Source organism: Schistocerca gregaria, chromosome X (genome assembly GCF_023897955.1).
Source record: "Schistocerca gregaria isolate iqSchGreg1 chromosome X, iqSchGreg1.2, whole genome shotgun sequence".
Taxonomy (NCBI): Eukaryota; Metazoa; Arthropoda; class Insecta; order Orthoptera; family Acrididae; genus Schistocerca; species Schistocerca gregaria.
Window position 1 is genome coordinate 232,690,626 of NC_064931.1, and position 25,845 is coordinate 232,716,470.

Genomic DNA, 25,845 nt, shown 5'->3' on the forward strand with positions numbered 1-25,845 from the left:
CTCACGTCCGGTACTCACAGCTTTACTTCTGCCAGTATCCGTCTCCTACCTTCCAAACTTTACAGAAGCTCTTCTGCGAAACTTGCAGAACTAGCACTCCTGAAAGAAAGGATATTGCGGAGACATGGCTTAGCCACAGCCTGGGGGATGTTTCCAGAATGAGATTATCACTCTGCAGACTCGAACTCGGTCGGGCACACAGTTTTAATCTGCCAGGAAGTTTCACATCAGCGCACACTCCGCTGCAGAGTGATAATCTCATTCTGGAAACATCCCCCAGGCTGTGGCTAAGCCATGTCTCCGCAATATCCTTTCTTTCAGGAGTGCTAGTTCTGCAAGTTTCGCAGAAGAGCTTCTGTAAAGTTTGGAAGGTAGGAGACGGATACTGGCAGAAGTAAAGCTGTGAGTACCGGACGTGAGTCGTGCTTCGGTAGCTCAGTTGGTAGAGCACTTGCCCACGAAAGGCAAAGGTCCCGAGTTCGAGTCTCGGTCGGGCACACAGTTTTAATCTGCCAGGAAGTTTCACATCAGCGCACACTCCGCTGCAGAGTGATAATCTCATTCTGGAAACATCCCCCAGGCTGTGGCTAAGCCATGTCTCCGCAATATCCTTTCTTTCAGGAGTGCTAGTTCTGCAAGTTTCGCAGAAGAGCTTCTGTAAAGTTTGGAAGATAGGAGACGGATACTGGCAGAAGTAAAGCTGTGAGTACCGGACGTGAGTCGTGCTTCGGTAGCTCAGTTGGTAGAGCACTTGCCCACGAAAGGCAAAGGTCCCGAGTTCGAGTCTCGGTCGGGCACACAGTTTTAATCTGCCAGGAAGTTTCACATCAGCGCACACTCCGCTGCAGAGTGATAATCTCATTCTGAAAATAGTTGTTATTGAGAAAAATAAACAATTGATCTGTCGCACAACACAACGGTCAGTGTATTGTCAGCAGCGAAGGATAATGCGCGCGACAGGAATGCACAAGCTGGCCATGTGTGCCTTGTGAGATGGAGTTCGAAAAACATTGTCATGAAAGTAGATCTCCCTTTGTCAGCAGCACATTTCAACAAATTAAATAAATCTAATCATAACACTCTTTTAGGATATTCCTACTTTCATAATAATACGGACCATTTTCTTCATTTGTGTAGCCTGTTGTTGTATAATTAGTTTATTAATGCTGATAATGTCCATGATACAATTGAAATGCTTTTTCTCATCACGGCGAACCAATTAAAACATTGCTGTTTGTGACAGTTTTTCGACTGTTTCTAGCTTTCAGTGGAAATATGTTGTTCACAAGGGATCACACCTGTGGAGATTATCCCTTTCTAAAGTTTTGTAACAGATCGTACAGATACGCTAGCTTACTAGGCAGCGAGAATATAACCTTGCTTTACTTTCCTGGCTTGATTATTAATCACATGATTTTATAATAGCCAATTCCTTGCTTCCTTATTCACTACCCTCTGTGCCTTCTTGCGATCTGAAAACACCGCGAGGGCATATGGTGCAATTCCAGCGACCAATGGCTCATCAGTTACTGAAGTATACATTTTTCTTGGCAGAAGAAAAACAAAACAAAACTATGCTGACATAAATAACAGAAAAGTAAAACGTGCTAGCGAAGAAAGCTGGAGCGTTTAAATGGCGAAAAACGAAACACTACCCAAAGGCAATAAAATTCAGTGCACAGTAAGGCAAAATTTATCGTATTGGTAATACTACCACTGCTGATATGCGCCGTTCCGGCATATGGCTGGGCTACTTTTACGCTCCCCTCCTCAAATTTCCCACGGTGCAAGCGGGGCAAGTGCGACGCGCGGCGCGAGAAACTGTGCCTCAACCACAACGCCGCGCGACCTGGCACAGGCGCGTGTCGCGTCCCAGTTGCGTCGCGTCGCAATTTGCGCGGTCCCATTTGAACCTGTGATGTTACAAAAACACGCGCTGGGCTGCGTCGCGCCACACGCGCTATACGCGTCTCAATTTGCGCCTAGCCTTACGGCGCCTTCCATCACTACCAGCGGCGTACGGCGGCCCCACATAATGCAACCCCAAAACACCCGGGAACCTCCACATTGCTGCACTCGCTGGACGGTGTGTCTTAAGGCGTTCAGCCTGACAGGGTTGCCTCCAAACACGTCTCCGGCGATTGTCTGGCATATGCGACATTCATCGGTGAAGAGAACGTGATGCCAGTCCTGAGCGGTCCATTCGGCATGTTGTTGGGCCCATCTATACCGAGCTGCATTGTGTCGTGGTTGCAAAGATGGACCTCGCCATGGACGTCGGGGGTGAAGTTGCGCATCATGCAGCCTATTGCGCACAGTTTGAGTCGTAACATGACGTCCTGTGGCTGCACGAAAAGCATTATTCAACATGGTGGCGTAGCTGTCAGGGTTCCTTCGAGCCATAATCCGCAGGTAGCGGTCATCCACTGCAGTAGTAGCCCTCAGCGGCCTGAGCAAGGCATGTCATCGACAGTTCCTGTCTTTCTGTATCTCCCCCATGTCTACTTTGGTCCTCTCCGAGACGCCTGGACACGTCCCTTGTTGAGAGCGCTTCTTGGTACAAAGTAACAGTGCGGACGCCATCGAACCGCGGTGTTGACCGTCTAGGCATAGTTGAACTACAAACAACACGAACCGTGTACCTCCTTCCTGGTGGGATGACTGAAACTGATCGGCTGTCGGACCCCCTCCATCTAATAGGCGCTGCTCATGCATGGTTGTTTTCATCTTTGGGCGGATTTAGTGACATCTCTGAACAGTCAAAGGGACTGTGTCTGTCATTCAATATCCGCAGTCAACGTCTATCTTCAGGAGTTCTGGGAACCGGAGTGATGCAAAACTTTTTTTGATGTGTGTATAATTGGCTTCTTTCGAGTATAAAACATATGTAACACTACTGTCGTTCTGTATTTAGTTTACAGGGGTAATACGAGCGTGTGAAAGTTGATTCGTGTGGAACTATACCTTCCAAATACTCAAGCATGAAAAAAGGTTATAAAGTGTTCTCTGTGTGTGTATAGTTTTAAACTGTTGCCTGTAAACTATGTGGAAATCTATGTAATGCGGATGATTCTACTTGTCTGTTGTAGTACGGACTATTCTTCGTAAGCAACATGCATCTGAAAATCAGTATGATAGAGACTGGGGGTGTATATACCTTAGGTTAGGTTAGTGTTTAACGTCCCGTCGACAACGAGGTCATTAGAGACGGAGCGCAAGCTCGGGTTAGGGAAGGATTGGGAAGGAAATCGGCCGCACCTTTCAAAGGAACCATCCTGGCATTTGCCTGAAACGATTTAGGGAAATCACGGAAAACCTAAATCAGGATGGCTGGAGACGGGATTGAACCGTCGTCCTCCCGAATGCGAGTCCAGTGTGCTACCACTGCGCCACCTCGCTCGGTTTATATACCTTAGAAAACTGTAGTTTTAATTGAACTACAAAACACTTTAAACTTTGGACAGCCACAGCTGTGGAATTACATCCTGATAAATGCAGAACAGTAACGGCTGTTAAATGATCCTTTATTAAAACGACCTGCTTAGCACATTATAGCTACATCCTCAGGTATATATCTGAGTAGAAAGAACGTGGAAAAATACAATAAAAGTGTTGTCTTTACCCCAAGATATAAAAGGATGTAGTAAATGACGGGTAAAGGTACTGACAGTCAATTCGTATAAAATTCAGGATTAAACAGACTACCCAACATTCTCAGTCAAATCAATATACATTAAAACGCCCGTAGAAGAAACTTTGTCAGCTAATAAAATCGGCAGAACGATGGAGGCGACCACCGCAAGTAGCAAGGTATACAACAATAAAAACTAAGAGAACTGGTAGGGTATAAAATTCATAGTCAGAAAATGTGTTATTCAAACGAAGATAATTAATAAGAGGACGGTAATATAATTATGTAAACTCACCATTGCCATAGCAACATAATTTGTCATAGACTCGTGTGGCAGTAGCATACGGTCGTATGCAGACAAAAAACAGATCAGATAACAATCAGAATAAAATAACAAACCTGAAATATAAAAAATAGAGCATTAATAGCCAGTAAAGACATGTTGACGAGGAGGTAGAAAGGCTAACGAGGAGACACTAAAAAATTGAACAAGAGCGGTGTTAAAAAACTTACCAGATCAGATAGTCACGTAGCCGGAACAAACACAAGAGAGAGCAGGCGGAACAGTGAGCGCGCTTGTCTTAGTACCTATACTCCGTTCATCTCGAGAATAAACCTCATGTAACCACTATACTATATATTCTTCCGCGTATTCTGGAACCTTATTGGATTTCGTTTCACGTGGAGTGGAAGACAAGCTGTCTCGAGTACTACAGTCAAGTATGATAATGAGGTTACGTTTTATGCTGTGCGTTACGCCTAGGTCGGTATTACATTATCAAATTTCTTTGTCAAATGTCCTTTTCAGACATATTTGTCAAATATATTTGATGGTGTAATAGGGTACTTAGTGAAATGTCGTCCAATATTTGATCAAATCTAGGACCTCACTGTAGATTTGATCAAAGAAGTCGCTTGTCTTCTGTTCACTGCAGTGTGACATGTTACCACATGGAGCACTAGCATCGCTGCGGCGTTCTGTCGTCTGTAGTGTTTTTATAAACATTGCCGGTAAATACAATTGGTGTGTGCCGACAACTACACAATTAATAGAGATGTATGAAGCTGATGAGGCGCTTTACAATGTGAGGCACCTTGGATACAAAAGTAGATTAAGAAGATTGGAGACCTGATCTGACCTAACCTAATCTACAACCTAACCTAACCTAACCCAACCCAACCCAACCCAACCCAACCCAACCCAACCCTCTCCTGTAGCAAGGAATCGGAGTCTTACAGTGAGCCTGTCTTCTGCAGATGTAGCAGTTCTTAAGTGAATATTGTGCTTTGTGATATGAGGATACACTTCACTGAGCACATACAGAAATGTATGCTCATCCATTCTTAAGTAATTGATGTACGACTTGACGTCCTCCACTATCTTGAATTCTTTTATCGTGTCGTCGTAAAACCCACGGCTTCACCCAGGTACGTTTCCTTTTTTTCCGCTTCTCTTCCGCATATTCACACAGTGCAATTGTGGTACATGCAACTGCTGCGGTTAATAACAAGTTGTTGTCAGCCATCTTGAACTTTGACGAAAAATATTATGACAGTGTAATACCCCTTCTAGCGCTACGTCAAAGATCTTTGTCAAATATATTTGACGGAATATTTGATCACATCTTTGATAAAATCTTTGCTAGTGTAATACCGGCCTTAATCGACTCAGCGATAATACGGGACAACAGCTTTACCGGCGCATTTAACTTGGACAGCACTGGTCAGCCACCTGGTACAACTAACTTGTAGTGATGAGAACAGCTGTTGTAAAGACATAAAAAGAGACCAGCAGAGAACAATTAAGCCTTAATGTCATTTAATTTTTGAACAGAACGAAATAATGATAAAACTCAGGCTATATGCTTTTTAGGTGATCTGATGGAAAACATAACGTGCTGTCGATCTTAGCAAACGTAGTATTGTAATTAAAAACAAGAGTGATGGAAATTCCTCACTTTAGCAAGGGTAATTTTTCTGCTTGAGCTATGTGTGGCGTAAAAACACACTACTGGGATTTCCCCATGTAGTTAAATATTTAAGCCATTGAAAGTATTACAGTCAGTCGTCTGGTAATCTCTGAACTCCTTCCATATCGGACTCCAAGGAATACGGTACATTTCAGTAGTGCTGCGTTCATAACGAGGCGATCACCCACAGAATGCCAAGCCACCAAAACGTCTACATTTCCTCCTCCTCTTTTATGACGCGCTGTTTTACATTTCGCCATCGTTCGGCAGTGATGTGTCACGAAGCTTCGTGGATTAGTTCCAGTACGTTTGGCAGCTATTGTGTTCATATTGCAGTGTTACGGTGACAACTGTAAAAATGTAGCATTTATACAGCGTGATCTACGCCGTGAAAATTATTGTTTTCCATGTTTCTACGACGCTTATCACTCTGGCTCGTGTGAGCCCACATCTTTCCTATAAAGCAATGGGCATATTCAAACAAAGTGTATGTGATCTTTCATTTTCTCCAAAAAAATTAACTGTGTAATGTTTTCTTAACTTCACCAATCTTCGATGGTGAGAAATGTGTGCTGAAAAGCAGGATTTTGCGTGTGGTTTGTAATTAGGAACTCGAAGACGTACATTTTTCTTGAAAAGATGATGGTTAAATATGAGTTAATTACCACACATTTAATGAATTTCATATTTAATATTGAAACCGAAGAAAAAAGTTTTTAGACCACAACGAGTTTCGAATCGCCGCCCGCCAGCCCACTCGATTATCAATCCAGGACGCCACTTTATTTTTAGGAAGCTTCCCGGTGCCTAAAGGGATGGGTGGGCCCAAAGTGGGCAGGGGTCCCAATCCGAGACCTGGCCACCATGTTTCGCTCCCACCCTCCAGGAACCAAGGAAAGCGTGTATTTATATATTTTCCTTTTTTCCGTTTAAATATATGACATTAATACCACTGAGAATAGAAGGAAACCGGCGTCGCGAGGAGGACGGCACAACAAGACGTCAGACTCGTTGAGACTATAGACGTATAGTTGTCCCGAGAAGAACGTTCCGATGACCAGAGACTATATCGGTTCTCTAAGTGTGGAAGAGACAGGGAATCAACTCTTCATGACATGAACACCCCAGCTCTACAGTGGGTTAAGGAAGACACTGCAAAGGAAATAGAAGAAAAATTGTATTTTGCATTGCGGACAACTGCACAATGGGGTTCATTAAGGAACTGCCAAAAAACAAGGATACTTTTCTCGCCATCAGCAAACAAATAGTGAGCTGCGTGTCCACAGATCCACTTCTCTGAGTTCGTCTTCGCTTGTGGGAAGTATCCCGAGTCTGGAAAGAGAAGCAGTTGAGTAGGTATCTGATAAGAAGTCATACTGGTAATTACGGACAACGTTTGTCGCACCAACACCCAGACACCTTTTGCCGACCTGAACACCAGGCGGTACTCGCCTGTGTCCAAAACATCTCAGGCGACACACAGCGGGGTGTCTGCGACGTGAATCTCATGTAAGCGTGACCAGCATACTTGCTTCCCATTGATAGTAAGGTATCATGCTGACCGGACGTCATTGTGAAGATAAGGAGCGCACACCGATCACCAAACGGCAAGCCAGTCGACGTCATCGTCTGGTCTTCTGCAGAATACAGGGTGGAGCCTGAAGGTGTCTAAAGCCCAACACCCCACCCCCACACTCACACAACCATCATCAGTCTTTGACAGTGCCTAGTTGTGTTCGTGTGCTCATCGCAAGATGAAACGTTCAACCTGTAGCAGCGCCAGCAGCAGTGGCGATGAGAAACAGCCAGACTTGGACTAACTGCCATGTAAGTGTTTATAAAGAAAATTATGAGTTCAAATTGCGACAGTTTTAAGGTTTCGTAGCAAAGTATTCAAATTTTTCGAGATTGTGGCACATTTTCGCATCATATTGTTATAAAAGTTCTCTTTCTTGCTGTTGCAGCATTCATTCATGAAATGAAGACTTATCGCTTTAGCTGTAAGCTTAGAAGGAGCCATGTAAGTACATTTCCAAATTCTGTGTCTGATGGTATACATGTTCAGAACCTGTCTCTTTAAAAGTTGATAGCAGCAGCAAGTCGAAGAGGTTACTTCACGTAAGTACACGTAATTACATCTCCAAATTCTCTGTGTGTGTGATAGCTTACATGCTCAGAAAACAGCTCTCGATGTATTCAAATCGTAACTAGTATTTATAAAAGTTTTCATCTCGCTGTTCCAGCATTGGAGCAGTTGACAGCCTTTGAATGGCTGCTGGAGGCCAAAAGGCAGCAACAGCAAGAACGTAAGTTCATTTGTAATATATTTATGTTAGACAATTTTTTTTCATCGTATACAGTTGTGTGAAACATATATTCTTCATTGTTGTAGGTGTTACTATGGAGCAAGAGAAGGAGAATCTAGCAGGGGTATGCGTCAAGGATGATGACCAGGAGTCATCAGTTCCATCTGGTATGAAGTTTTTTTTGTAATTACGTGTAATCAATATTTCGTTGCAGGCAAATTTAGTACCAACTTTTGTTGTTGTTAATAAATATCTTCTTGTATACGAATTCAGTGGGATGGATCAACAATGGCTCCACGGCGTTTCTGGGGAGGGTGAAACACTGGAGTGCGTGCATGACATGGCGGATTCTGAGTAAGCTAAAAGGCAGTGCCATCTCGCCCTTTTGGAGGAGGAAACACTGGATTGGCTGGGAGAACTAGCAGAAAGACTGACTGAACTGCTTAATCCTTGAACCCAGAGTATAAAAGGTGATTATAATGCAACCGTCGTCGTCACAGCATATAATAATAATAATTATTATTAGTGCTGAATCGTTGTTGTTTACAGCATACGTCTAAAAAAATTTGAGCATTGTACTTAATTTTTTTCATTATTCGTCTGTTACAGATTTGTTGCCAACACTGCCACTGCAACAGCTTGCTGTAACATGGGTGCCTAGAAGGGTGGTTGTGGGGACAGGCGTCAGTCATGCACCCGAGTGCAAACCACTGCTCAACGCTGTGTGAGAGGCAGTGGACACAGCTGAAGTGTCAGCCCCTGCAACATCGCACTCTCTCTGGCGTCTCTGGGTGGTTCAGTCAGAAGAAGAACATCTACGATATCCGGCTCTAACTATTTGCCCTCATTGGCACCAAAACGTATGTGTGCCTTAGTGCGTCTCTCACCGCAGCAGGTATCTCCTCCCCAATGTCGTCATCCACTGGGTGGACACAGTCGTTGGCTTCCCCCACACATAGTTTTGTTGATACTGTTAATGATAAATAACTTGTGGCTAGCGGTAGTGCTCTCTCCCGTCCTGATTGTGAAGGATGTGAGATTAGCGGCCTAATGGCCTCTCTAGAATACTCTGCGGTTACTAGGGCCATTGAGGGGCGAATCTCTTGCACTAGAACTGAGAATCCGGCAAGGGTTTATCGCGATCCACTCGGGTTTCTACGAGTGTACATCCCGACACTGGAGACAGAGCTCCTCAAAGCCCTAGACGATCTGAGATTTAATGCTGTTAAATGTAACGCAGTACTCTGCTGCGAGTTGATTCACCCAGCCAAAGAGCAGCGTGCTGCTTAGGAGAAAAGCTTGCACTACGTCTGGGATGATAATGGAATTATTTCTTGGAGCACATCAATCGCCGAGTGATATCGTGAATCAACATGGGGTTTTATACTGGTCCAGTTTTCCAAGATGGAAGTAAGAGGGTCAGCTAAAGCACTCATCCAAATACCAGACATCGACATTCATATTTATGTCTGTGATCTGTTAAAAAGAGGGTCCAGTTGTATCAAGCTCACTGAGGATATAGCTAATAAGAGGGCATGGATTAATGTCGAAAATAGAAAGGATCATGCTTGTTTTGCACGGTAAATCTTTGCTTGCGAAAGAAATTAGTGTGTCCGTCCAGTGCGCATATCTCGATATGGAATAGGCCTTAACATTCATGGATGTTATGTCTTTGACAGTATCAAGCTCCCGTGAAGATTCAGGACACACCAAAAATTGAGGCACAAAAGTTTGGAATGTCGGCTCACGTTTATGACTTGAAGAAGCAGAAAAGCAAGCCAGATGACTCTGACTATAATGATAATCAGCAACAGAAGGAGGGCAAGCATACCTTGATAATCAGCAACAGGAGAAGGATAAGCGTACTATAGTTGGACCACTCCATTTTTCGAAATATGCGGGTGTGTCTGATCTTCATGTAAACATGCTGCTCTTATCTGAAGGTGATAATCAACATTACGTATGGATCAAAGACATGTCGCACCTCCTTAACTCCCAACTCAATAAAAACAAGTGTAAAAAAACACATTTGCTTCAGGTGTCAATACCTTTCAGGCACAGAAGTATTTAAAAAGGCATCTGAAGTACTGTGAATCCAAGGAACAGTTAGGTGTTGTTATGCATACAGAAGAAAACAAGTTCATTAAATTCATGAATGTTCTCCGCCAAGAACGATGTCCATTTGTTGTATACACAGAGTTTGAATGTCTCTTTGCCCCTATCAACCGCTGTGAAGGGAACCCCTTAGCCCCACACACCACCTTCATACAAAAACACGTACCATATGCGGCGGCGTACCAACTTCAATTCTCACATGATTCGAGTCTTAACCACTACGGATCTTATGTCGGGGATGATCCTGTGGTTTGGTTACTCACCGAGCTTGAAGAACTCTCATGGAATGTTGACAGGCTTCACAGCACCAACATCCCCATGATCGAATCGGAGGAGGATAAAAAATTATGGAATGATGAGGTTAACTGACATATTTGTGGGCTCTCATTAGCCAGAAACGCTGAAACTCCCTGTAAAGATCATTGTCATCTTATGAGGAAGTTCCACTGTGCAGCTCACAACGCATGCAACTTAAAAGTATAACTTACTGTGACACACACCCATCTTCTTCCATAATTTAAGTGGGTATGATGCTCACTTACTAGTTGAGCAATTGGCTAACACCAGTATGAAAAATGATCAGGTCAGTGTCCTGTCTGAGAGTGTAGAAAAGTATATTTCTAGTAGTAGGACAAGGAGAGTGTCACTCCAAAGTGGGTCACCCCAAAGTACTGTTATCCAAGATGGCGGCTTTTGGAGGGAAGATAGCTCAATTGTGTTACCTCTACTTACCTAAGAAAATGGCGCGAAAGAAAAGGCTACCTCCACTAAACTAAGTCACCTCTTCCTAGGAACTGGGCATAAGTTTTTATTTAAACAATTATAGACAGTACCACCATCAAGTGTGATCGCCATTCTCTTCGAATTTCGAATTTTGCTCTAAGAGCTTACTCCTACAGCTGAGGCGAGTTAGTATGGTATTACCGTTCAATTCGAATATAATTTTTATAAATTTGTTTAAATTTTCTTAAATTTGTGTATATTTGATTAAATTTGTTTAAATTTATTATCTACCTACAGCATTAGTGTCGTGTTATGGACACAAAATGCTGAGATATCGATAGGTGTATTACATGCACTCATTCAGCTTTGGACATAAGTCTTTATGTAAACAATTAGAGGCAGTATCACTGTAAATATTTATGTTTGAATAAAACAATTTTTATTCGTTACCATATGTCTTTGGTGTTATTCCACAAATCCCTTCCCTCACAAGTGTGTATAAAAGCCGTGCAGTATGCTCAAGATATTAGTTTGAAGCATGAGGGAAGTGCTGTTTAAGATGGAAGGAAAACAAAATATATATAATGGTTGCATAGGATTTCGCCTGTTGTGCTGCATGTATAGATTTTGGGAACGGGCAGTGCCTGATCGTGTCAGCTTCCGAAGATATGTAGCAAACATGCCTGAAATTATATAACTTGTGTTTGAACAAAGCCACAGATGTAGGATCTGGTCAAAGCTACAGACTGTCTATGTGGGAGATAGGTAAAAAGAAAGAAAACAGACAATGTGAGATAAAAATGAATTTATTTTCATTAATCCAACTTAAAAGTAATTTAAATTTTCATAAGCAGACACAGCACTATTTTCATACATCGTCTTCTTCTTGAGCTTATGGGTAGCAGGGAATCCGTGGAGTTCCAGATCCTGAATGGAGATAATCTTGAAGATTTGTTGCATCCATATGATCTTCTTCTTACCTTTGACGTAGATGATGGTATCAGGATGACCGAATATTCGAAGTGATGTCATCATATCTTTATAAGATATACAAGGATTGTCCCAGTGGAGTCGATGGAAGAAACATGTTAACCATTTTGCACTCCTCCGTGTTCTAGCACAATTCACATCCTTAAAGGGCCTTGCTGATGCAATGCTTACTGAGAATGTCTCTGTTATACCAGCATCTACTGTGTTGCTATGATTGCAACATCTTTAAATGTGCATTGTCTAAACTCATCATCCTAGAAACCTTGAATGTCAGCAACGACGTTCACACTTCAGCTTTCCATTTGTATTGCTCTGGGTATGACATACCACTTGGTCATTTGAACAGCATACTGCATAACACCAGTAAGTAAGTGGCAATAATTAATCACACTGTCGTGGAGAACTAGAGCGTACACTGCAATGTGTTCTGGGAAATTTGATGAGGATTGAAATTCGATTCGTATATGTATTGGCCCTCATTTAATTATCTCATTCTCCTTACAACAGTCTGTTGCGATGATTGGTGCCAGCTTCTTGAATTTCCGTGGACTGAGTAGGCATCCTCCCTCTTCAACACCTTCATGGTAAGAATCACAGACCCTTGCATACATTTCAAATGCTAGATCGTATACATCCTGGCCGCCCAGTAGCAGTAAATTGTCAAATGGATAGAATTCTGAATTCAGGTAGACTCTGGCATTAGTTAAATTACAGTTGTCAAATACGGTGGAATCATTTGCTAAGTTCCCCCTTCTGTTGGTCTGAAACACAAGTATGGTGAATCTTTGTGTCTCCAGCTGCATGGAAGTTTTAACAGCCCATGTTTCCCTGCTTGCTGTGGGTACCGCTGGATACTCAAAAAGCTCCCGCGAGCAGGAAGTTAATGCAAGATATGTACTGGTATTCAGAGCTTTTAAAATTTCAAATGCTTCTCATCTGACACAGTAATGTGTGTTTATTGACGATGATCTGTTTCTCCTCTTGAGCTCCTTGAATGTACAAGTTCCTCTCCATTGGACTCCGTACCAGAATAAGTTCCTGTCTAGAATTCATAATAATTCGCTACATTTCTTCAAAGAACCTCATAAGCATTTTTAGAGGTATGCAAGTAGTAAATCGGCGGTGCTCCTCTGTTGTTCTGCCCACAGGTTCGACCATGAACCATCGTGCATTTTCTAAATCATTCAGAGGTTGATGCTATGCCTACATTACGAGTACTACAATTAATTCCTGCCCCATTAAGTTCACATCATATTTTCTGGAACAGCAATGAGTAACGACGTCATTGCGAGTTTGAAGCCTACCTCGTAGATCGCGCATGTTATCTCCATGCGGTTCTGCTTCGAAGTGCTGGGCTCCGTGCTTTGTGCACTCATTTTATTCCTTATGTTCATACCGTCTTAGATGTAGTCACACAATTATTTCCTCACCACGAAAATCAACAGGTTGGTTATTCTGATTCACAATACACCGCTCCAGGTAGTCCAATGTCTGAACTACCACTGGAAGGTATGTAGCGTTGGTAGGAGTCTGAGCAATTTTATACCCTGTACCAGCTGATGGGAAAAATCCGTAAACTAAATGCATCAATCTGTCGTTGAGATACGAGTTAATAGCAATGTTACACTCAACACGGATTGTGCTGACAGGGAGAATATCCATTGTCTGATCAGATTTGTAAAATTTACTAGGGCCCGTCTTCAAAACCTTCCCGTTCATGAAACCCAACAGTCGGCCTGTTGAACCTTTCTGCTTAAAATCAGTCGATGCATTCACCGTCCTTATTTCAGATTTAAGTGTGCTGATAATTGTTCGGAGCTCAATCCCTTTCCAGGCTGTTTTAAAATTTCGTTTACATCGTCAATATCACCTGTCCAATCAGTGTGACACTCCAGTCTCCAATACTTAAATCGATTGGTGGGAAGTGCACTGCAGAGCCAAACAAACTGGTGCACCTGCCTAATATCGTTTGGGGCCCCCACGAGCACGCAGAAGTGCCTCAACATGATGTGGCATGGACTCGACTAATGTCTAAAGTAGTGATGGAGGGAATTGACACCATGAACTCTGCAGGGCTTTCCATAGATCCGTAAGAGTACGGTGGGATGGAGATCTCTTCTGAACATCACGTTGCAAGGCATCCCAAAAATGCTTAATAATGTTCATGTGTTGGGAGTTTGGTGGCCAGCGGAAGTGTTTAAACTCAGAAGATTGTTCCTGGAGCCACTCTTTAGGAATTCTTCACGTGTGGGGTGTCGCATTGGCCTGCTGGAATTGCCCAAGTCCGTCGGAATGCACAATGGACATGAATGGACGCAGGTGATCAAACAGGATGCTTACGTACGTGTCACCTGTCAGAGTCGTATCTAGACATAGCAAGGGTCCCATATCACTCCACACGCCCCACACCATTACAGAACCTTTACCAGTTTGAACAGTCCCCTGCTGACATACAGGGTCAATGAACTCATGAGGTTGTCTCCATTCCCGTGTATGCCCATCCGCTCGATACAATTTGAACCGAGACTCGTCTGACGAGACATGCTTCCAGTCAGCAAAAGTCCATAGTTGGTGTTGACGAACTTGGCTAGGCGTAAATCTTTATGTCGTGCAATCATCAAGGGTACACAAGTGGACCTTAAGCTCCGAAAGTCCATATCGATGATGTTTTGTTGAATGGTTCGCACGCTGACACGTGTTGATAGCCCATCATTGATATCTGCACTTCTGTCACGTTGAACACTTCTCTTCAGTCGTTGTTGGTCCTGTTCTTGCAAGATTTTTTTCCGGCCACAGCAATATCAGATATCTGATGCTTTACCGAATTCGTAATATTCACGGTACACTCGTGATTTGGTCGTACTGGAAAACCCCCACTTCATCGCTACCTTGGAGACGCTGTGCCCCATTACTCGTACGCGGACTATACCACCACGTTCAAACTCACTTAAATCTTGATAACCTGCCATTGTGGCAGCAGTAACCTATCTGCCAACTGCGCCAGGCACTTGTCATCTTAATAGGCGTTGCCGAACGCAGCGCCGTATTGTGCCTGTTTACATATCTCTGTATTAACATATGCATGCCTATACCAGTTTCTTTGGCGCTTCACTGTAATTTGCATATAATAGAGACAATCATTCTTTTAAAGTCAGAGTGTACGACATTGCTTCTAAACATCAACTCGTGAAGGATGCTTAACGGCCCTCCTTATATACCATTTGTAAATGCCAGAAGGAACACGATGCATAGATGACCACACAGGAATGTATTAAAGTCTTCGTAGTGTCGGAAATTACAGAATACATGTCTTCTGACAGTGAAGTATCTTTCTAATTCTTCAGGAGGTTGCAGGTCACCGAATGAGTCGAAATAGTAGACGTAATTTGTATTTCTTTTTTTAACATATGCCACCCAGTGACTGGCAGGTCCTCCTGCTATATCTAGATTCACAGTTACGCATGGTCCAGATTTCCACATAGTCTTCGGTATGTATTCCGCATAAACACACTTCGGAATCTCGGAATGTTTAATTTCTTTTTAACAAACTTAAACAGATCTTTATTTGTAAGCGAACTGTCTGGTGGGTCTGCTAATGGGCTTTTTCTTATGAAGAGACCTAGTCCTATTTTGTACGGTTTCAAGTACAGTCCTTTCCCAGTGGCTACTCTCCCCATCATGCGGTTATGTCTCTCTGCGTCCTGCATTTGCTCCTGGGAGTGTTATGCAATCTTGACTGCGCTGGCAACAGCATCAGCACCCCCAGCCAGTGAACCTACTACCAAGGGCCCGCCTATGGGAGGAATAAGGAAGGGGGTTATTCTACCTGACGTCTTGGACATTGGTAGAAGCGTGGGTGGTTTAATCGATCTTCTTTTTCTCCCTACTCTCTGCTTCAGGGCGCTTTCAGCTTCATACATCGCTGTTAGGATGCAGTTTTTCATGCACCCTTTGGTTGTCTTCTTCTTGCTTAGCGCCCGACATGCAGCGCTCATAACTTGGCTGAACTTTTTCACATCCAAGCCCAACTTAACTTTGCCGTGCGTAGTTTTTTCAACTGAAAATGGTGCAATGCGATGACCTGCATCAATATCCCTAATCACACGCATTGTCTAATCTTTATCAGTTGAGATTCGATCTGCAGTGTGACGATCTTTATTTGCTGCATATTCCATGCACACTTCGTTGAGCAGATTTATCCCCTTATCACCGCCAATCATTTTTGATGTTTTGTTCCAGGCCCACAGGAGTTATATCGAGGAATGTGTAACTTGACTGGTAGTTTGTCGAGAATACCACGTCCTCCTTTAATGCATATCCTATCAGGCATGTTATGCTACTGAGGTGGTTGTGGTCTGCGCATGGCGTTATATAGCAAATCGCTGGCGTCGATCCAGCTGTTCACGGGATGCACCTCTGGTTCCGAGCTCTTCTGTAGCTCTTGTGTGTGGAAGCATCCTGAAATTTCAGTACTACTGCTGACCTTTAAGAGGTAGGTTCTAGATTCCGTTCTCTGCACTTTGTAGACTGTGAATATCTCGGTTGACCAGAGTGGCATGTATAACATCTCAAATGCTTTCTTGTGTTTTAAAACACATACTAAATCACCTACATTAAATTGCTGTTTGCATGGATCAAGAATTTTAATACGATTGCGTACTGTATTTCGAACTCTGTTGCCACAAGCAGTCGTAGCCGATCTATTAGCTTATTGTGGTCGCCGTAATATGTATACTGCGGGAGTCGACTGCTCACTCTTTTATGCTGAATATCAATACCATCACCGCTGCTTCTTTTTCACTATCCAATATAGGTTTTATAATGGATTTGTATCTCATATTGCTTCAGCTTTTTGCATTCTTTTGCATATCAGTCAAATGCAATATTTCGCGATACATTTCCAGATCTTTAAGCAAATAATTTACAGTTTTTGTGGGTCTTAGGAAAATAAGGTTCAGTAGACCAGGTGTTCTATGAAACTGCCTATCTGGAGAGTTGGTGGTCTCGTAGCCGTCGGAGGAGATAGTGCCGGGGAGGCGGCGGCCGCACCGTCATTCAGTGAGAAGTGCCGGAGAGGGGGGGGGAGAACAGGCCCTTCCTGAAGTGACGCGTCAGGGCTGCGTATGGCTGTGGCCTAGCTGTCTGATAAAGAAGTGACCGTCACTTTGGGAGTAGAGTCACTGGTCGGGACCTGGAGCAAACGTCGATTGAGACAGTCTGACCGAACGTGTTATTAGTTTCAGTTTTCTTAGTTCCATGTTTTTGGCAGACAAGCATTAATCGCCTTGCCGAACAATGAAGTTATTTTTGTTGGCTTGCTAATCTTTCCCGCAGAGGCAATCAATTTATTTGAAACGAAGTGTTTCGTTCCACACTATTGGCTAGTTTCAACTGTTCGCTGAATTTCAAGTGCACGTTTTCATCTTCTGGCACATAACGGCATTATGCCGTAATAAAGAAGACAACATGAGATAATATAGTAGTGGTATTTTACGAAAATCTGCATCACGAAAACCACACTGGAAAGCTTAATATCAGGTTGGAGCCTACTTCATTGTGAATCTGGACATAGGAACTTGCACTTTAAGCCGAATTATGCCTTTTAGTATGGTTAACGAAGTTCCTATGCTCTTGGAGTATCTCCTGATGTCCTATTTCTTTTATGCCGTAATGTAAGACGTTTTAATGCTTTATACGTACGAACGTACGGGCTTACGGCGTCATCGGAGCTGCTTAAGCGCAGTAACGGCTGGCTTCTGGCGCTCTCTGGCAACTGCTGAAACGAACCTGTTTACAGCGGGTAGCAGGAAAATATTGCGAATTTGAAAAGCATTACTTTTAATTTCCTTACACGCAAGATGAATTATGTTACGTGTGAGACTGTGCGATGAATTTATTAAATCATAGAGCGTTTGACTCTCATTTAAAACTTAACGCTTTGGGGACCGGCGACTTGGAAGAATTACGAGCCCACAAAACCAGACGTTTATGTCATTATTAAAATTTTACTGGAACATTTTTTTGATTTGTTTGTTGTAGTGTAACACTCGCAAAGAAAGACCAATATTATATGTGAAAGCTTAGCTTTTCTTCTAGCTTATTAATCGTAGAGACCAATAGTATATGAGAAAGCTTAGCTTTTCTTGTAGCTACACCATGTATATTAGTTTAAATCATTCACGTTTCCTATTTGTGTGTTCGCGCTACTTAAGAGTGGTATTGCTATTTGCTGACTATATCACGTGCCCTGTGCTCTGAATCTGTGCTGTCATCGGCTGGAGGGATCACGTGACATGAGCTATGACTGGCTTAAAAAACCGCATCGCTACTCGATTTCAATGCTTCTGAAAGGAATGTCCTGTTTTTAGTGGAATTCGAATTTATACTTTCGTAATACGACAATAGTAGCGTATACTATAACGAAAATATGCAGCGGACATGTTTCTGCATATCAGAGATCTTTCGGAAACGTGTTTTTCTTTTCTTAAGCGCTGGAAAGTTCGACGCCGGTGTAAGAAACCTTAACCATTCAAAGGATTGATAAGTATTACAGTAGCGGGCCGAAGTGGCCGAGCGGTTCTAGGAGCTGGAGTCTGGAACCGCGAGACCGCTTCGGTCGCAGGTTCGAATCCTGCCTCAGGCATGGATGTGTGTGATGTCCTTAGGTTAGTTAGGTTTAACTAGTTCTAAGTTCTAGGGGACTGATGACCTCAGACGTTAAGTCCCATAGTGCTCAGAGCCAAGTATTACAGTACCGAGGGAAAGTGTAATGCTACCTAACACGGAAAAGTGTATTTTCACTCGGGAAAAATCTGTAGTTTTTTAACCTGGAAATCCAGGAAAAATCTGGGAATTTTTTTTACTTATCCGCGTATACATCCTGCATTTGTTTTTTCGTAAATAAACCTCATGTCAGGAAGCTGTAAATTCGAATACGGAACCATTGTGTACAACGCTGTATCACGTCCACTACAAGGTGAGTTAGCAAGAGAAGTGAATCAGACACAACATTGCCAATGCCAATTACTATGGCAGGAGATGAAGCTGGGGCATGACGTACGAGGAACAGTACCAACCTTTAGGATGAAGCCATGCATACTGTAACTGTGGCTGCATGGTACAGTGCTTATTAGACTTCAGTCCTTGTAACAATGTCACAAATGGTCTCCAGCATGGAAACCATGCCTGTCCAGACTTAAGTTCATTAGACCTATTTGTTCCATATCCTCTTATCGATCAATCCCTAGAGTTTGTACACAGGGGAAAAACAACACTGTATACCAATTTGTAAACGCTTCGAATCACTAGCATTTAAGTTATACACTGAAGCAAACAGTAGTGGTGCACAGGGCGTAATTGCTATCTTCTCATTCACTCCATCCTCGCTTTGTCCATGCAGCATCACTGGAATATTACGTGATAGCGCGTAAGGTAGGGTGCAATACCGAACTGCGTCATGCTGTTTAGGAACCCCGGTGCAGTTCTACGAGTCAGGGAATGGCTGGGCGTCTTCAGCAAACAATAACGGCTCATTGTCCTGCTCCAACAGGCTGACCAGCTGCGTGATTGGATCCCAGGGTGCTGCCGCTGCTGCGGCTCCCGACAGGCTGGAGTACGCCGTACGCCCTGATGAGCAAAGAAGAAAAACTGTTATGATCGATAATAGCAGCACAAGGAATTCATCTTTCTCACAACGACACTAAACAGATATTAAGCAAGGGGTACTTACTCTTCAGCGGCGTCTTCCTACTCTGCTGATGTGGTTTGGCAGCGCCGGGCGATCTAGGCTGGTGCTTCATGCTGCGTGACATGCAGCTGAGGCTGCAGAGATCCTGGGCCAGCGCTATATCCCCGATGTGTTCAGATGCTGCGTTTCTATTGGCTACTGCCAATTTCAAGCATCTCTAGTGGCTACACCAGTTGCGTGATCCTCTGGGTCGGAGGCAGACGTCTCTTGAGAGGTGGAAAACTGACTGTGAATTTAAAAAATAGCAAGTAGTTATAACAACAGCGCAAGTCTGCATGACCCGCAGAATGCGTCTTGATACCATTCTGCTGCATAGCCATTATCTGCTGGAACGTATTCCTATTCTTCTTCAGGCACTCGTCTAATATAACTCTTTTCCATTCTGGATGTAGGAGGCTATGGGCGCAGTCGTTGGCTGTATGCTTACAGGCAACATGGCTGGTGAGACACCAGCACCTCTTCGATAGAACGCATTCCGCGCAGCACCGGGGATGGCAAACGAATGATGATGGGATGAGAGGATGGGTTGACGGAGGGGGAAGTGGGTGGGGATAGCAGTTGACGCTCTTCAGTCGTATATATTACACATACGAACATGCTTCCACCGAAGCGAATTAGCATCAGATGCCCATGTGTTCCATTTTAGAAGAGTGAATGTTTCATAAGGAATATGTTGGCAGTTTGCTGATGTATATGAGCATGTATCGGTTGCAACATACGTCTTGGTTCCATCCCTCTGCATTGCCACAATCTGCTGAACCGAATTCTTCTGCTTATTTCTCCTACACTCTTGCATTATCATATCTGTCTATCCCCCGTGTAGTAAACTGTGGCTACAGTCCACCCTCGAATGCGTACATATGCTAAGACTATTGAAAGCCACTCTACCCTTCACATTCATCTCGTTGATCAAACATATCACGATGCTTCCTCAATGACAGCTAAGCATAGACTGAATCTCTCCCACCAATTCTGGTCACGTGAGCAGAGAAAAAAATTCCTACCCAAATTTGAAATTCGCGCCAGTTTCTGGGGAGGGGATGGGGTGTGACGTCAGCACAACCCTGGGAAAAGAAATTCCCCCCATTTTTGACATTGTCGTCATTTTTTAAATTTCCCACCAAAATTCGAAATTTCCTCCAATGCCTGGTGGGGGAAGGGGAAAGGGATCCATGTGGTGCCTGGGGAAAAACCATGTCGTCATCCGCGAATCAATTTGATATCAGAATTGTCCTAGGAGCCCCCTTACCCCACTACTGACGCCCAGCTTCGAATTTTCCGCAGTTGTTTATTGACACTTTGTAATGTCTAAGTGTCTTGTGTAATTTATGATCTTAAGTTAAGATAATATTTACCGCCATTTTTTGCGTAGTATAACTTTGCTGCTGGCACTTCATTATGATCCTTTCATTATAGTGTACATCCTTCGAATGACAGAACTCACGCAGTGGCACTGAGAGAGAAGTGGGTGAGGAGGGGTTGGGGGATGGGGAGACTTATACCGCCATTTTGAAGTTATCATGTTGGCCTAGATCAGTGGAAGTGTGGTGTGACCTTGAAAGTGATCTCGGGAGTAGATGGGTGGCATTCATTTTCCTGCCATTTTTATTTCGTACAATTGGTCTACAGGTATGAGCATCGGAAGGGGGTATCCTCATCTTTACAAGTGATATGTATCAGGTTACATAGCGACCTTGAAATTACGAAACGCACTTGTTCTAAAAGCGTTGTTATCGAGCTTGACTTAGACAGTTATCTGGGCTCGTACATGCCCCTTTCCACAATTCGCAAACTATTTTGTTGTTGTCTTTTTATGCGTTTTGTCTTTCGCAAACAGATGAATTCAATGAATTTATCGAACTTATCAAACACAGTTTGTGTTTTTTTGTGCTACATGTATTCAGTATGCATGTGGGAAGAAGTTGAAACACTCTAGAGTTCACTAAATGCGTTCAGAAAGCTGCATAAAGTAAATGCAAGTACGTAAGTAAAAGATGCAGTGTTACTCCGGCCCCGACCAACTGACCAATATAGTAACTTTCCGTGTAGTATTTGTGTCGCTGGCCTCCGATTGGAGATATCTGAGGTATCCAAGTATCCCTTACTGCACTATATAAGGACAGACGAGTTAACGCTGCCACGTGACACAGATTTAATATCAAAAAATCATGTTACTTATATAATTGTCATTTTCGCAGCTGTGCGACTGTTGAACATAGGAAGCATGTTTTGATCTTCTTCGGTGAAGCAGATATTCCACCAAGTAACAGAGAAGTTGCTTGGAAGGAGAGAAGGCATCGAATTGGATTTCGAGACCCGTGGTGGGCAATTGACGACCGTGAGACCTTGACGAAGCCTATTGAAAATGTACGTTAATGGTCGTTCGTCTGTTTTGTGTGCGCCGACTGGATAGTGATATGCGCTTCAAACAAGTCCATGTCGTTAACCACAAATCTACTAAACGAGTCTACCATTTCCAGGTAGCAGCCTACGTGATTTTCTTAAGGACGTCACAGCTGAATACAAGCAGTTGTTTGAATTTTGTAGAAGAGCGAAATGAGTCATTACATGGACATTTGTCAAGATAAATTGTCTGCACTATTACAGGCCGTGGGTGATTCAGCTTCCAGAAGCAGCAGCAGTAGAGATGAACTTTCTCCCGATGTCATCTTAGTCGCAGAAATTCCGACGGGACGTAATGTACGGGTGAGTTACTCTGAATGGGATCACTGCAAGTGCTAGTGTTTGTAAACAAATCGTGTACATTTGCCTTTAGCTGTTACGATTCTAACTTCTATGGAAAGTTTTCCCTTTCCCAGTAGTTACCATCCACATTTGGCATAACTTGATGTTTAACTTACAAGCACGGGGAAGATATGTCATCGGTCTGCGGACTCTTTTAGCGAAAGTTTAATGCAAGGATCCATACAACAAAGGAAATCGAAGATGCTAACTATCATATGACGGGCGTACAATAAATAATGCAAACATTTTTTTTTTTGAAAGCAGATTGGTTTTATTCAGGATTCCAATACACCATATTAACAGCTGAATACAGGCAGTTGTTTGAATTTTGTAGAAGAGTGAAATGAGTCATTATATGGACATTTGTCAAGATAAATTGTCTGCACTATTACAGGCTGTGGGAGATTCACCTTCCAAGAGCTGCAGCAGTAGCGGTGAACTTTCGCCGGATGTCATCTTAGTCGCAGAAATTCCGATGGGACGTAATTCACAGGTGTTACTTCTATAACTGTCATTTTCGCAGCTGTGCGACTGTTGAACATAGGAACCACGTTTTGATCTTCTTCGGTGAAGCAGTTATTCCAGTAATATAATCTCGCGAGTAACAAGTATTCCACCAAGTAACACAGAAGTTGTTCCCTACTCTTTTGGCTACAAAAACCTGTTTTCCAACATAATCCCCGTCCAATGCAACGACCTTACTTTACTGGATGGGCCTACATGTCCTTGTCGTTACCACTCGACGGGTAGAGCCAAAGTCTTGCTGCATCAATAATCTCCCATCATCCACGTAATGCCTCCCGTGGAATTGGGCCAAACAGGTCGAATTCGGAAAGTGCGAGATACGTACTGTTGGGTTGATGAACGGTCCAATGAAGTTTTGTGAGCTCCTCTTGCGTGGGCAGACTTGTGTGAAGCCCTGCGTTCTCGTGGAGAAGGAGAAGTTCGTTTGCATTTTTGTGGCGACGGACACAGTGAAGTCGTTTCTTTAGTTTCCTGACGGTAGCGCAACACACTTCAGTGTTGATCTTTACACCGTGAGGGAAGACATCAAACAGAATAACCCCTTCAGGATCCTAGAAAACCGTCGCCATGACTTTACCGGCTAAGGGTGCGGCTTTGAACTTTTTCTTCGGAGAAGATATGGTATGGCGCCGTTCCACGGATTGCCGTGTTGTTCCCGGTTCGAAGAGATGAAACCATGTTTCATTGCCTGTGACGATATTCGACAAAAAATTGATACGATCGCCTCATAATGCGCAAGGAATTCAGTACAGATGGCCCTCCGTAGCTCTTCATGTTCTTCTGCTAGGTGGCGAGGAACGCAGCGGGCACGCACCTTTGACTACCACAACTAGTGGACGAGTGTGTCAGCACTACCAACACAGACGTCCATTTGAGCAGCGAGGTGTTGGATTGTGATCTCTCGATCACCTAGAATGAGAGTGTCGCACGTTCCAACATTGCAGCAGTCACAGCTGTATGCAGCCGATGGCAGATGCCTCGCACAACCATTCACCATCTTTTGTTCACTGCCGTGTCTGAGTACAGATTCTGCAAGCGCCTGTGAACATCTGCGATGGTCTAGTTTTCCACCAAAGGACACTCAAGGACTTTTCTCTGTTTGGTACGCAATTCGATGCAGACACCATTTTGAATGCTTCCTATAGAGTCGCCACTTATGGGAACTTCATGGAACCATTGGGGATGAAGCAGCAATTTTCCATAATTGTCCCACAACAAATTCCGAATTTTTTAAACCGAAATTGACCGAAAAAAGGGTTGCGTTATTTATTGAACGACGCGTCGTATTTTTCTGAAAGTAATGTCAATTGGTCACATTGCAGATGTGACAACCTTCCAAAATCTGATGTAAGATTTCATCGAAGGCTTGTCTTGGATTCGATCAGAGTATTGACATGACTTGTCTTTTAAGGTTTTTGTTATTTGTTAATTTTTACTTTTGGCCTGAAGGTTATAGAGCCACGAGAGGCGGATCGCCAGTATAAAAGGAGTTGAAATAGTTTGTTAACAGTATAGGAACAAATCAATTGGGAACATTTCAACCCTTCAAAAGCTGCGCAGTTCGACTGTTGGTGATGTAAATGCGAAGTGGAAACGCGAAGGAACGACCACAGCTAATCCAAGACCGCACAGACTTCTTGACCTCTTGTATTGACTTACAGAGACCGTCGAGCATTGTCGGGGGGACTGGGGGTGGGGGTTGTAAAAAATCGCGTCAAATATAGGGAAGAAAAGTGCTCTAAGCAGCCCAACTAGAACAATGACTATGCGAAGGGAGTTACAAAATTTGGGATTCAGTGCTCGAAGAACTCCTCATAAGCCACTCATTTCATTAGTCTGTGCTAAGCGACGGTTGAGCTGGTGTAAAGCAATGCACCTGGAGAGTGGGTTATGACTGTGGAAAAAGAGTGATTTGGAGTGATGAACGGTGCTATACCCTGGGCAATCTGTTGGTAGTGTTGGGTTTGAGGAAATTCCCTTGATAATGTTACCTGCCATCATGTGTAGTGCCAGCAGTGAAGTTCGGAGGAGGTATTTAAGATATGAGGTTGTTTTCCATTGTGTGGTTGTGGTCCCCTTATTACACTTAAGAAAAAGCTAAACATAGAAGGATATATATATGCGTTTTACAGCCTCGTGAACTGCAGTAGACAAATAGTCCGAAGAAAATGTTTTTTTTTTATCTGCGAGACAATGCGCCCAATCATAAATCAGGATCTGTGACGCAGTCGTTTGCGGTGAACAACATTTCTGAAATGGATTGGCCTGCCCAGAGTCTCGACATGAGACCAATGGATCACCTCTGCGATGAGTTTCAACGTCGACTTTGCTACAGTGCTCAGCGTTCAACAGCGCTACCTTTACATGTGACAAGATGGCCGTCGTATCAGTTGTGTCTTGAGATCGGCACTGTGTTGAAATGTTGTTTTCGTGTCGCAAGCGTCGTTATTGGCAGATGGTGCCTCCACACGCAAGTAGTGGAAGTGTCACTTATCCACGTGCGCGATGTGTGAGGTGTAAATAGGCACGGCGAGTGTTTGAAGTTTCAGTGCGATCGGTCGCCGCCAGTGTGGAGGAATCGTCCCCCTCCGTTCGGTGGGGAGTGCGAGTCGGTGTTTGTACTAGATCAGCTCAGGAGAGGCACGCGGATCACAGCTCTGACTAGATTACATTCCCAAGCGTCAGTAAACGATTAAACGATCGTGATGAAACTTTTCAGGTGTGTAAAGGGGGCAAAATAATGCAATAGGTATTTTTTTGTTTGTGTCCAATATCATTTTTGAGGTATAAATTACATCCCGAAAGATAATTTTGGGTTATAAGTTTGGAGAGAGTATCTTTGAAACGATGATATGCAAAAAATGCTTCTCATATGAAAATTGATATGTAATTAACGTTCTTGAAAATTTTATAATCGAGTTTTGTAATGATATTAAATTTTGTAAAATACGGCACCATCATTAATTAATTTTGACAAATGAAAACTTTTGTTAGAACATAAAATTTGAAGTTTCATCCATCCATGAGTAATAAAGCCGGTTTCTAAAATACCACTTTCGGAAAATAAGGTTTATACATTGTTCTGTCAGAGCA

The 25,845-nt window shown here is 43.3% G+C and overlaps 1 protein-coding gene across 4 annotated transcripts in view; it reads left to right on the top strand.

Annotated features, from left to right (window-relative positions):
- The window catches only part of LOC126297852 (uncharacterized), a 447,299-nt gene that overhangs the window by 321,598 nt on the left and 99,856 nt on the right, over positions 1-25,845 (top strand). For 2 of the 4 annotated variants that reach the window (XM_049989115.1, XM_049989117.1), the window contains exon 9: positions 22,090-22,188. The exons of the other annotated variants lie outside the window; for them this stretch is intronic. In XM_049989115.1, coding sequence (XP_049845072.1) covers positions 22,090-22,188 — 99 coding nt within the window. The remainder of the gene's footprint in view (positions 1-22,089; positions 22,189-25,845) is intronic. 4 annotated transcript variants of the gene reach the window in all.